General features: G+C 37.2%; 1 protein-coding gene across 1 annotated transcript in view; it reads left to right on the top strand.

Moving 5' to 3' along the window:
• Positions 1-12,846, top strand: part of LOC105532349 (protocadherin-23-like) — a 151,535-nt gene that overhangs the window by 23,156 nt on the left and 115,533 nt on the right. The window contains 3 exon segments of the mRNA XM_011970529.1: positions 288-519; positions 9,779-9,855; positions 9,857-9,888. Coding sequence (XP_011825919.1) covers positions 288-519; positions 9,779-9,855; positions 9,857-9,888 — 341 coding nt within the window.

Genomic DNA, 12,846 nt, shown 5'->3' with positions numbered 1-12,846 from the left:
AAAAAAAAAAAAAAAAAAAGAATCAGCAGTGAAGTATACATACCATGCTATTACCTATGAATTCATACATCAAGGTTGGAAATAAAATGAATTTATAGATGTGTTTGTGGGTGTGTATGTGTGCGTGTGTGGTTTGTATGTATATATACATACACATATACATATACACACCCCCCTACGTATTCAAATTCTGTTGTTTCAAGACTATTCTAGGGCCATTGTCAAATATTCTACATCCCAGTGTTCAACAAAAACCCACTTGTAATCACTGCTCATTCATCCACCAGGGTGGGCTAAGTGCCCAGGCCTTTGTTCGTGTGGACCTGGAGGACGTGAATGATAATCATCCTGTGTTTAACCCATCAACCTATGTGACAAGCATCAGTGGTGAGACCCAGCCAGGCACCGAGATCGTCAATGTTCTTGCCACTGACCGGGACTCTGGGATATATGGGACAGTGGCTTATGAGCTTATTCCAGGAGATGTGTCATCCCTTTTTACCATTGACTCTACCACAGGTACGTGATCTTGGAGTGGTTTTCATCCTTTGGCTATAAAGTTTCTGCTTAACCACTTAACAGCCAGAAAATTAGAAAAAGTGACATTTTTTCAATAATGGGAGTGTTGCAGGACTCACTTTACCTTCTAGCAGGCACTGAAGTATATTGAAAAGGGCTGAGGCTTTGTAGTGGATTAGACCAGACCTGGATCTCAGTCCCAGCTTTGCCTACTACTGATCTTGTGGTCTTTATTGGCCTCAGTGTCCTTACCTTAAAAGTAGTGTTGGCCTGGTATGGTGACTCACGCCTGTAATCCCAACACTTTCCGGGGCCAAGGTGGGTGGATCACAAGGTCAGGAGTTCAAGACTAGCCTGGCCAAGATGGTGAAACCCTGTCTCTACTTAAAAAAATACAAAAATTAGCCAGACGTGGTGGTGCATGCCTGTAATCTCAGCTACTTGGGAGGCTGAGGCAGAGAACTGCTTACACCTGGGAAACAGAGGTTGCAGTGAGCTGAGATCACGCCACTGCACTCCAGCCTGGGTGACAGAGAGAGACTCCGTCTCAAAAAAACAAACAAAAAAAAAGGTAGTGTTATCTGGGCTCTGTGGCTGACTCCTGTAATCCTAGCTACTTGGGAGGCTGAGATGGGAGGATGGCTCAAGGCCAGGAGTTTGAGGCTGCAGTGAGCTATGAAGCTATGATGAGGCCACTGTCCTCCAGCCTGAGTGACAGAGCAAAACCTTGTCTCCAAAAAAAAAAAAAAAAAACAAAAACCAAAAAAGTAGCACTGATAATACCTATGTTTCGAAGTTTTTGTGAGAGAACTAAAGGCAGTACTTTATGTAGAAACAGTTGGCCAGTATTTACCTTGCAAATGTTAATTTCTCTTTATTTGTATGATCATGCCATCTGAGGGTGACTGAGCCTCATTTTGATGTATTAATAGCTAAGATTAGTGCAAAGACATTTGTACAGGCATCCAAAGTAGATCCTTTTCTTTGTACTAGGTCTGGCATTCCCTTAGTCTCTTTGGGTTTTAGTTTCCTTGTTTTTAAAATGATACCTAAAGCTCCTTTTAGTTCTTTACAACGGTAATTGCATATCTGCCAAGGAAGCCTAGTGGGCAAGCTGTCTTTTAGAAATAATGAATATTTAAGAAGTTACCTTCCATTTTCTATTCATTAGCTTGAATAGAATTTTGTTGCTAAGAAAATAATGGTTTAAATATTTGATTATAAGAACATAAAAAAATTTCAAATATATAATATGACATTACAATACCTTTGAGATACTTAGAGATACTCTGGTCCAAAAATGAGGCTGCAAAAAAACAAAAAAAAGAATTGTTTTCTTTTGCATTTTTCCACCTGATCCAAACAATGGGTAGAATGTGTTTCTATTGTAATGATAATGATAATGTCAGATGCTACACTAGACATTTTCTGTATATTGTCATATTGGATCTTCACAACATGCTTTGTAATAGCCATATACAGTAGAAAAAATAATAGTTTACACAGGAAATCTAACGTGCTTTGTGAGTGTGCCCTCTCACGCAGCCCCATTAGGTAGAGAGCCGCTGCTTCTGCCTGAAAACTGTGCTTTGTCTGGCTTGTGCAACTGGCCAGGGATTAGTTGTTTATACTGGCAGTCTTTGTGAGGCAAAACTTTCCTTGCTCAAAATAATACGCTGATGTGGCCCCTTTAACATTTCAAAGATCAGAAGAAAATACTTTTGTGGGAAATTAGTCTGTTTAATCTCAGCTTTTTCAAAATTCATCTTAACTGAGGACTTAACTGCCCATCACATCGTCAGGCCCTCTAAGGCACTAGCATTGCCAAAAATACATAGGTCAGCCAGTAATCAGGCCACAGGATCTAAAAGCATTTAACAGATCGTTTTAAAAAGACATTCACACAGTCATCATTCTTCCCTGGAAGATCTGGAAGGATGAGCTATACCATATTCTGTTTTTAGAAGAGATCTCTCTTGCTGTCCTGGCCGAAGCCAGACTCATGCTTCCCTTCCTGGCAGCGACCATAGCACAAATGCCATTGTTAATCGTGGAAAACGCTCTGTGTGGGTCATTATCTTAGGGAACTTTCATGGAATTTTATTTTTAAGCAAAGACCAAATTTATATGGAAATAGCCTTGGGTTGTTATTGTTGGCCGTTTTGATACCCGTGTATTTAGATTGAAGACATTTCTCAGTCAAATAGTGCTTGGAATTTGGTCGCACTTAATCACAACTCATGAGAAATTCATGAGGCCTGGTAGTGCTTTACTTTAACCTTTAGAAGAGAATGAAAAAACATCGTGACTAGCTATGGGAAAAAGTTGTCCGGTGAACAGGCTGCCCCCAAGTTGAATGGCTGAGTTCTGAAAGTTCATCTGTTGGTTGACAGCAACTGAAAACACGTTGTATATAATTATGGCATACAAGGTGATGTTCTGATGTGTGTATATTGTGAAGTGATTAAACCAAGCTACTTAACATATCTATCACCTCTCACACTTAGAACTTTTTGTGGTGAGAATATTTAAGATCTACTCTCTTAGCAGCTTTCAAGTATAGAATATATTATTATTAATACATTATTATTAATTCTGTAAAATAGATCTTCAGAACTTATCCTGTCTAACTGGACCTTTGTACCCTTTGGCCAACATCTCCAATTACCCCAGCCCTTGTCAACCACCATTCTACTCTCTGTTTCTATGAGTTCGATATTTCTAAATGCCACATGTAAAAGTGAGATCATGCAGTATTTGTCTTTCTGTGCCTGGCTTATTTATTTAGCATAATATCCTTGAGGTTCATCCATTATTGTCACAAATGATAGGCTGTCCTGTTTTAAGGCTGAATAGTACTCTATTGTGTATATATACCACATTTTCATTATCCATTTATCTATGGATGGACACTGTGGTTGATTCTATATCTTGGCTATTGCGAATAATGCTGCAGTGAACATACTAGTGCAAATATATCTTTGACATGCTGACTGTTTTTTTCCTTTGGATATGTGCCAGAAGTAGACTTTCTGGGTCATATTTTAGTTCTATTTTTAATTTTTAAAGGAACCTCCATACTTTTTTCCGTAATGACTGTAACACATTTTCTATACAAGGATGTTCTCAAAGAATAGAACAAGAAGCAGTATTAGAATACACAGTTGACGCTTGAACAATGCAGAGGGTAGATATGCTGACCCGCCACATAGTTGAAAATCTGTGCATAGCTTCTGACTCCCGCAAAACTTAACTGCTAATAGCCTATTACTGACTGGAAGCCTTACCCACAACATAAATAGTGGGTTAACACATATTTTGTGTGTTTTATGTATTTTATACTGTGTTCTTACAATAAAGTTAGCTAGAGATGGGAAGTTGCTATTAAGGAAATCATCAAGAAGAGAAAACATATTTACTATTCATTAAGTAAAGGTCTTCATCCTCATCATCTTCGTGTTGAGATGGCTGAGGAGGAAGAGGAAGGGGAAGGGTTGGTATTTCGGTCTCGTGGGTGGCGGAGGTGGTAGAGACAGAGGAAGTGAAAGGGCAGGCAGGAGAGGCAGGCATACTTGTAACTGTTATTGAAAAGTATCCGTGTCTAAGTGGACTCACACAGTTCAAACCCATGTTGTTCAAGGCTCAATTGTAGTCTTCTTCTTCTGGATATTTTCTTTCAGGAACCTACATAAAGCTAGACTTTCTTACTTCCATCATACGGCTGGTCTCTACAGAGGCTGCCAATGTAAACACAGTCCTAAGAAAGTGCCCATACCATATATTTGTGAAATAAATGAATAAATAACATCTAGAAATATTTACAAAGTAACTTAAATCCTTCCTACAGCCTCCTAAAAATTGCATGGGAGTTTCATTGATATATGGAGCAAAACTTTATTTAAAATCCTCTTTCTGAATCACAACATGGTAAGTGACTCTATGGCCTATCCCCACGTTTCCTCAAAACTTTCCCTAGACTTTCTCTCCAGCCTACCTGTGGTGGCACTTTTTCTTTTTCTCACCTCCCTTTGTCTCCGGATTTATTCTATTATCTTCCAAAATAACTCCCTGCCCTTGACAATGGAAATTGTTCAAGCCAGTCTCAACACCTTTTAACTTTCCTTCTTCCTTTTTATCCTAAGTTCTTATGTAGGCAGGTTGAGATGTTGTATCATATGAGAAGAATATTGAGAATTGATGAGCCCATTTATACATTGCTACTTCTTCCTGAGTTACTATAGAATTCTCTCTTAGAGATATTTATTTGCACACTGGTTCATTGGTTCTTTCATTTTGATGCTTTCTCTATCAGACCTGCTATTTTATAAACTTACATGCTTTCTGTTATAGGCTTGTGTTTTCCTGAAGACAAAAGATTTCTCATTGATCTGTTATGCCACAACCAAGACTCATGCATTAAAAATAGAGCTCTTTGACTTACTGTGTTCATCTGGTATGAAAAATGTTTTGGAGAAAACTAGAAGGGGGTGTGACGATGTCATGGTTGTTTTCTCTTGTGGGTTTATCTTCCTGTTCTGTTTCTGGTTTTCTGGGTTTGTTGTTGGTTCAAAGAACATTTTTGTAAAATGTGTTTAGGCGCCAGGAGAGAGATACTGAGTTGAGCCTTCGTTTCTCTTATTCTTAGTTCACTGGCTTTCTTTGATGTGGGCACAAGGCAGACCACACTGTTTTGAGTTTTAAAGGGAAGAAACACAAGAGGCATATTTATTAATAGCTCTTTTTTCATGTATTTTTAATCCCATTTTGTGAATTATATGTAGATTTCTTCCTCCATTGTTTGAAGTGCTCTCTTTAGTAACATGAAAAGAGCAGTTCTTTACCTTTGGGGTTTGTCCTATGTATTCTGTAGTTTTACACTGGAAGAAACTACTTTTTTTAAAAACTTTTATTTTAGATTAGGGGACACATGTGCAGGTTAAGTTACCTGGGTATATTGCATAATGCTAAGGTTTGAGGTTTGAGGAATTCAGATCATTTTAAGGCAACAGATAGGTTTCAAGCTTTTGTGTTGGTCGTTTGTTGTCATCCCAAGCTATCTCTTTTATTCAGGCAATCTTTGGTTAAATCTTGTGGTTATCTCTTTTTTTAAATAGAAGCATGTTAATGATATAAATGCAAATCAATAAAAGTCATAAAGAAAATGTAGCCTATCTATTCAAGGAATAAATGGAAGCCAGTTCATCTATTTGATACATATTTATTCAGTGTTTATGATGCGGCAGACCGTGTTCTAGGTGTTTGGGATACATCAGTGAATAAAACAGACAAGAATCCCTGCTCCTGTGGCACTTACAGCAACAAGTTTATACTGCTTAGCCTTTGTCTGTTCTATGTTTAGTTGTGGTGTACACAAAATCCAAGTTTAGCACTACAGAAAAACAACTAATTAAAAGGATATCAAACTGCCAGACAAAGGCAGCTGTGCCTCAGTGTTTAGTTGTAATCTTTTGTTTGTATGGTGTGGGTAGATTTTAACATAGACTGTAAGTAATGCAGTACAGACTTGTTTTCTGTATTTCAAGGGCAGATTCTTTTCCAATGTTAGTTTTATGCTCAGATTTTATACCATATAATGATTCTTGTAATTCTTCATGAATGCCACCTTCCTTCATTTAACATTGAACATTCTGGTGTATGGTTAATAAATTAATACCACACCTCATTTCATAAGGGATGTGAGCCTGTTCCTGCCAAATAAATGATGACTTTCTCTTATTTGCAAGACAGAGTCTAAAATTAATCATGAGCACCTAATCGGTGTATGTCACTTTCATAGGAAACAAAAGCATGTTAGAGAATTTCTTTGTTAGCTTTTCTAGTACCAGATCACAGACTCATAAAGATGGAAAGAACCTTAAAATAAGCGTCTTCATTTAGTGGAGGAAGAAATTGAGGCTGGAAGGGGTTTGGTGACTTATCTAAAGGTATACTGTTGGTGATGGTGGAATTGGACTTGAATCTCATTCTAAACCTGTGATCTGTTCCTGTGCTGCTCTGCCTTAGTTAATAATACTTTTCAGTGTCTTTTCCACATGTAGTATTGCCTATTAAGTGTTACATTAGTTACATGGGATAAACAAGGCAAATATTTTTATGTTCATCTGCAGATTAAGAGACTGAAGACTCTAAAAGTCTTAGTGACTTACTCAAAGACACAGTAGTAAATCTGACACTTGAATTTACTTCTTGCACTTCCATTTCAAGGCTTGTTTCATTATTATGACTTAAAAAAACATGGAAGATGAAGCTAAGATAAATATAGGTTCTATTGATTCAACTAAATAAGATAGAAAAGTGATCTCTCATTGTGACAGGAATTTCTTTATGAGACTACCTAAACACCAATTATCTGTTGAATTTTACTCACTCTTTCCAATTGAGTGGACTTTTCCAAAACAGGTACATTTTTCTTGAGAATTTTTAAAAATTCTCAATATGAGATAGAATTTCAAATCCATTCTAGTTTTTTCAGCCAATACTACTTAGTCACTAAGATTTGTGTGCAAAATAAATAGCACGATGTAATCTATTTGGTGAATAAGTTTTTATATTCTCACAAACTGAATATAGGACAGACGTCATAAATATCTACAACTAATAAGAAATTGGTATTGATATCCGGTAGTTTTTGGGTCGTATCTGTTTGTGAGATAACCTCACTTATAAACTCCATATCTGTTGAAAGTCATGTTTTTGTGCTTATTTTTGTTCTTAACTGTTTCATAGGTTACAATTTTAGTAATGAATAATTTTAGTAATGATTTACTGATTATTTTCTAATTATGAGTTGCTATCTTGGTTAAAAATTCTATTTTTCCAGGATATTTCATTCTGAAAGTCAGTATTGCTTAGTTAGTGGAAGAGAATGATTATATACATACATATATATCTTTAAGTTCGCTTAGTACTGCATCTGTTCAAAAAATTTTTTCATTACAACAGTTTCCCCTATTTAAATAAAAAGTGACAAGATGAAGAGCATAGACAAACATTATATATTATAATTGCCATGTATAAATCCAAGCAGTCATTAAAATAGAAAATAACCAGTGCTCTGTGAATTAATTAACGACATTTTTTAAAGTTAATGTTGGTCCCTGCACTGGTGGTTAATTACCATTTGCAAGTGTCATGAAAATGTGAGCTAAATAATCACTGTGCTTTAAAGTATTAAAATATAGTGTCATAAATTTTACTCTGACCAATATATAGGCAAAGAGCTATTCATTTTATTTATGATTTTATTATTTATGATTTTATTATTTATTATTAATAAACAACATGAATTATTATGATATACACATACATTACACATATGCATATTTATATATAGTAAACAATTAATTAAAAATATGGGGGTTACATGTTTTCTGGCCCCTCAAATTCTAATAGAGAGCTTAGTTTATTTAAGAATGTTGGATGCAGGCTGGTCAGGGTGGCTCACGCCTGTAATCCCAGCACTTTGGGAGGCGGAGGCAGGCGGATCACGAGGTCAGGAGATCGAGACCATCCTAGCTAACACGGTGAAACCCTGTCTCTACTAAAAATACAAAAAAATCAGCCCGGCGTGGTGGCGGGCGCCTGTAGTCCCAACTACTCGGGAGACTGAGGCAGGAGAATGGCGTGAACCCGGGAGGCGGAGCTTACAGTGAGCCGAAATGGTGCCACTGTACTCTAGCCTGGGTGACAGAGCGAGACTCTGTCTCAAAAAAAAAAAAAAAAAAAGTTGGATTCAAATATACAATTACTAGTCAGTTATACTCAATAAAGTTGAAAAAAATAATGTTAGATTCGAGTAAATGGATTTTCTAGCTCCTCTTATATATAAATGTTTAAAAAAGTGAATGTTTGAAATATTCAGCATATATAATGTAGAACAACCAGCTTTATCCTAATACTTCCCTTCTCTTCTAAGTGATGAGTGTTCATTCAAAGAAATTTAATGAACCTAGATGTGCATGCCTAACATTTGCCTCTCTTTGTCCCACTTTTCTTAGACTTATAAGTCACTCTTTGGGTCAGCACATTTTTCAAAGATATTTTTGTATTTCAAGTACAATTAAGTTTGTAGGCCATAGAGTCACTGTATCATGAAGGTGCCCGTATTTGTCTTTCATGAAAAAGAAATGCTAAGGGCAAACTTTATGTATTGATTACAGTAACTTCTGCAAATAGTGTAGGGCTTCCAAAGAGATTGCTGGAAAATCTAAAACAGCCAGGCAAGGGAACATGAATAAGATGGAACTTGAGCACAACCTTGCAGGATAGCTCAGATTTAGATAAGCAAGTTGGGGAAGAATAGATAGATTCCAGAGAGGCAAACAACATACATGAAGATGGAAATTATTAAGCATTTGTAATGAGAAATGAAAATATAAGTTTGGACCAAGAAACTAAGATATATACAAATTCTACATTACACAGAGATACTAGACTTTATGCAAGATTTACAAAGGAGATCCATCTTGTCAATAGTATAAAAGGTTGATAATCTGGAGAGAGCTGCTGTTGATTTGTGGGTACCAGGATGGGGTACCTGCACCTTACCAACTACTCAGAGAACTTACTATGTGTCCCCTGCAGTCTGCTGCCTAACTGTAGGCTCATGTCTGATTTTCACCTGAGAAATCTGAAGAAAGGAATGACTGACAGAATAAAGGAGAAGTTTCTGAAGTGGAGACACACCACATTCCAGGAGTTTGTAGGTGCAAAGAGTATTAGTTTTTTCTTCTGAACATGGACAGTTTGTGAGGGAGAGCTAGTATAGAGTTGTTTTTAGGCCCTGTCCAGAAAGGGCCATACTGCAAGTGATCAGCAACCATCTGGGGCCAGTGGCATAGGCAGTAAGAAGAATTAACCAGGACAGTTGTAGGTAAAGAAAGGCAGGATTATTCGAGAAAGTATGAAAATACATTGCAAGAGTACACTGGGCAGGTCAGCAAGAAAGCAGCTGACTGTAAGGAGACAAAAGCTTGCTGGGGATTTTATAAGATAGTGCTTGTGTGATGTGCTAAAGAGGGCTTTGTGCAGTACTGATAACACCAAGGTTTCAGTGAACTAACCTGCATTTTACCATCATCCAAGTGTCTGGTGATAGCTGGGCTCAGTAAGATTGTGAGTTATTTGCACAAGAGTGCTATGTGTCCTGAACCATGAAGAAAGGCAGACTCATACCTTACCTGCTTTTTCTTTTTGCTTTTACCTGCTCCTACCAGCCTAGCTCCTTTTCCCTAATTAGGAGTCTACAGTCCAGAGGTAGAAATTCTGAGTGCTGTCAACTTTTCAGCGGACAAGGAAGTAATGAACAATTTAAATAGAGATGATTTTGCCTCTGCTAAGGCACTTCAAGTAGAGGTTAGCCTTCTCCAAAAAAGCCAGAGTCAGAAACATTCACCGAAAAGGCCACAAAAACACCTATATGAGAAAGTGAGTTGTAAACAACTTCACAGGCCAAAGGTTTGTTGATGTTAGATTATTAGAGTAGTGCTTGTCAAGAAAGAACATTTCTGGCCCTCTCTCCTCCTTTTCTTCTCCCTTGCTTTAATCCTGGATGAGTCAGAGATTTAGTTTAACAAAATGATGAAGGAAGAAAACAACTACTAGATAAGGAAAGAGAGAAGCGAACTACTTCTGACCTGTAGCCTGTGCCCCTCCAAACTTAAAAGTAAGTTTAGAATTTACATTATTATGTGGTCCTTTATATTTAATTTTAGTCATGCATTGCTCAAGGATAGGGATACCTTCTAAGAGATGCATCATTTGGTGATTTCATTGTGGTGTGAACATCAACAAGTGTACTTACATAAACCTAGATGGCATAGCCCAGTACACACCTAGGTTATATGGTATAGTCTATTGCTCCTAGGTTACGAACCTGTACAGCATGTTACTGCATTGACTACTATAGGCATCTGTTTCACTATGGTAAGAATTTGTATATCTAAACATAGAAAAGGTAGAGTAAAAAGGCAATATTAAAGATTTAAAATGTTACACCTGTATAGGGCACTGATCATGAATAAAGCTTGCAGGACTGGAAGGTGTTCTGGGTGAGACAGTGAGTGGTGAATGAATGTGAAGATGTAGGACATTACTGTACACTACTGTAAACTTTAGAAACCATACACTTAGGCTATATCAAATTTCTTTAAATTTTTTCTTCAAAAATAAATTAACCTCAGCTTATGATAACTTTTTAACTTTATAAACTTTAAATTTTTTTTAAGTTTTTGACTTTTTTATAGTAACACTTAGCTTGAAAGACAAACATGTTGTATAGCTGTACAACCATATTTTCTTTCTTTGTATCCTTATTGTATATGCTTTTCTCTGTTTTTAATTTTTTTTAACTTTTTAATTAAAAATGAGACACAAACACACACATTAGCCTAGGCCTACACAGGGTTGGGATCATGAATACCACTGTCTTCCACCTCCACATCTTGTCCCACTGGAAGGTCTTCAGAGCCAGTAACACACATGGAGCTGTCATCGCCTATGATAGCAATGCATTCTGAAATACCTCCTGAAGGACCTGCCTGTGGCTGTTCTACAATTAACTTCTTTTTTCAATCAGTAGAAAAGCACTCTAAAATAATAAAAAGTATAGTATAGTAAATACATAAACCAGTAATATGGCCATTTATTGTCATTATCAAGTATCATATACTTAATTATGTACTTATGTACATAAGCATGTGCCATACTTTTGTACAACTGACAGTGCAGTAGGTATATTTACAACATAACCACAAGCACATGGGTAATGCATTACATTATGATGTTAGGACTGTTATGACATCGCTAAGTAACAGGAAATTTTTAGCTCCATTATAATCTTATGGGACTACCATCATAAGAGAGTGGGCCGTTGTTCACCAAAATATCATTACGTATGTGACAGTGTTACCGGAATGCTGGTCCTGTTCTAGACCCCAAGAGAGGGTTCTTGGACCTCACACAAGAACGAATTCAGGGTAAGTCCATAGAGTAAAGTGAAAGCAAGTTTATTAAGAAAGTAAAGGAATAAAAGGGTGGCTACTTCATAGGCAGAACAGCCCTGAGGGTGGCTGGTTGGATATTTTTACAGTTATTTCTTAATTATATGTCAAACAAGGCATGGATTATTTCTGAGTTTTCTGGGAAAGGGACAGGAAATTCTCTAAATCGAGGGTTTCTCTTCCTTTTAGACTCTAAGAGTAACTTCCTGACGTGGCCATGACGTTTGTAAACTCATAGTGCCGATGGGCATGCCTCTTAGCATGCTAATGCATTAGAATTAGCATATAATGAGCAGGGAGGATAACCGTAGGTTGCTTTCATTGCCTTCTTGGTCTTGGTGGGTTTTAGCCTGCTTCTTTATGGCATCCTGCTTATCAGCAGAGTCTTTGTGACTGGCATCTTGTGCTGACCTCCTATCTCATCTTGTGACTAAGAATGCCTAACCTCCCGGGAATGCAGCCCAGTAGGTCTCAGCCTCGTTTTACCCAGCCCCTATTCAAGATGGAGTCACTCTGGTTCAAGCACTTCTAACATCAGTATTAAATTGAGACTGTTTCATTACTGAAAATAAGAATTTTAACTGGTTGATGGCAGCTGTGGAAGGCATAGGCGCTTCCTAAATCTTCTCTTAGGAGTAGGGGAAAAACAGCTAGCTGCACAACATAAATTTAAATTTTTTTAAAAAATATCACTCTGTGATTGCCCGCCATGAGTTGTGCTTTGTTATCATACTTGCTGCATGCATTCATGACAGCAGGAGAGCAGCATGTCTGACAGAGAGAGTATGGACTACTGGATGATGGGAAGCCACACTGAGTGGACTGGATTCTGAAGTTCAAAAGCATGACAGAGAAGTTTAAATTTGATTATTGCTGGAACTAAGGAATGATATGAAGATATTTAGCATCGTTGTGATATGGTGAAAGTGATATTTAAGGAAAATTATTCTGGCAGCAGTGTCCTAGATGGATTGTAGGACTAGAACATTTGAATAGAAAAACTAGTTATAAAAATCCATGTGTAATGAGGGTTGTACTAAAGAGAAAGCAATAAAAACAGAGCAAAAGGAACTTAAGGATATTTTACAGGAAAAGAATATGAGTTGTAACTAATTGGATTTATTAATGAAAGGATGAGTCATACATAATTTCTTAATTTTAACTAAGGTGATTGATGATCCAGTTGATATGAAGTTGACAAATGCCTTAGAAGTGCCACCTAGGCTGGGCCCAGTGGCTCACGCCTGTAATCCCAGCACTTTGGGAGGCCGAGGTGGGTGGATCAGATCGAGACCATCCTGGCTAA

The sequence above is a fragment of the Mandrillus leucophaeus genome, unplaced genomic scaffold, assembly GCF_000951045.1.
Source record: "Mandrillus leucophaeus isolate KB7577 unplaced genomic scaffold, Mleu.le_1.0 Scaffold95, whole genome shotgun sequence".
NCBI lineage: Eukaryota > Metazoa > Chordata > Mammalia > Primates > Cercopithecidae > Mandrillus > Mandrillus leucophaeus.
Note: the sequence above shows the minus strand (reverse complement) of the source record. Positions and strands in the feature narration are given on the sequence as shown.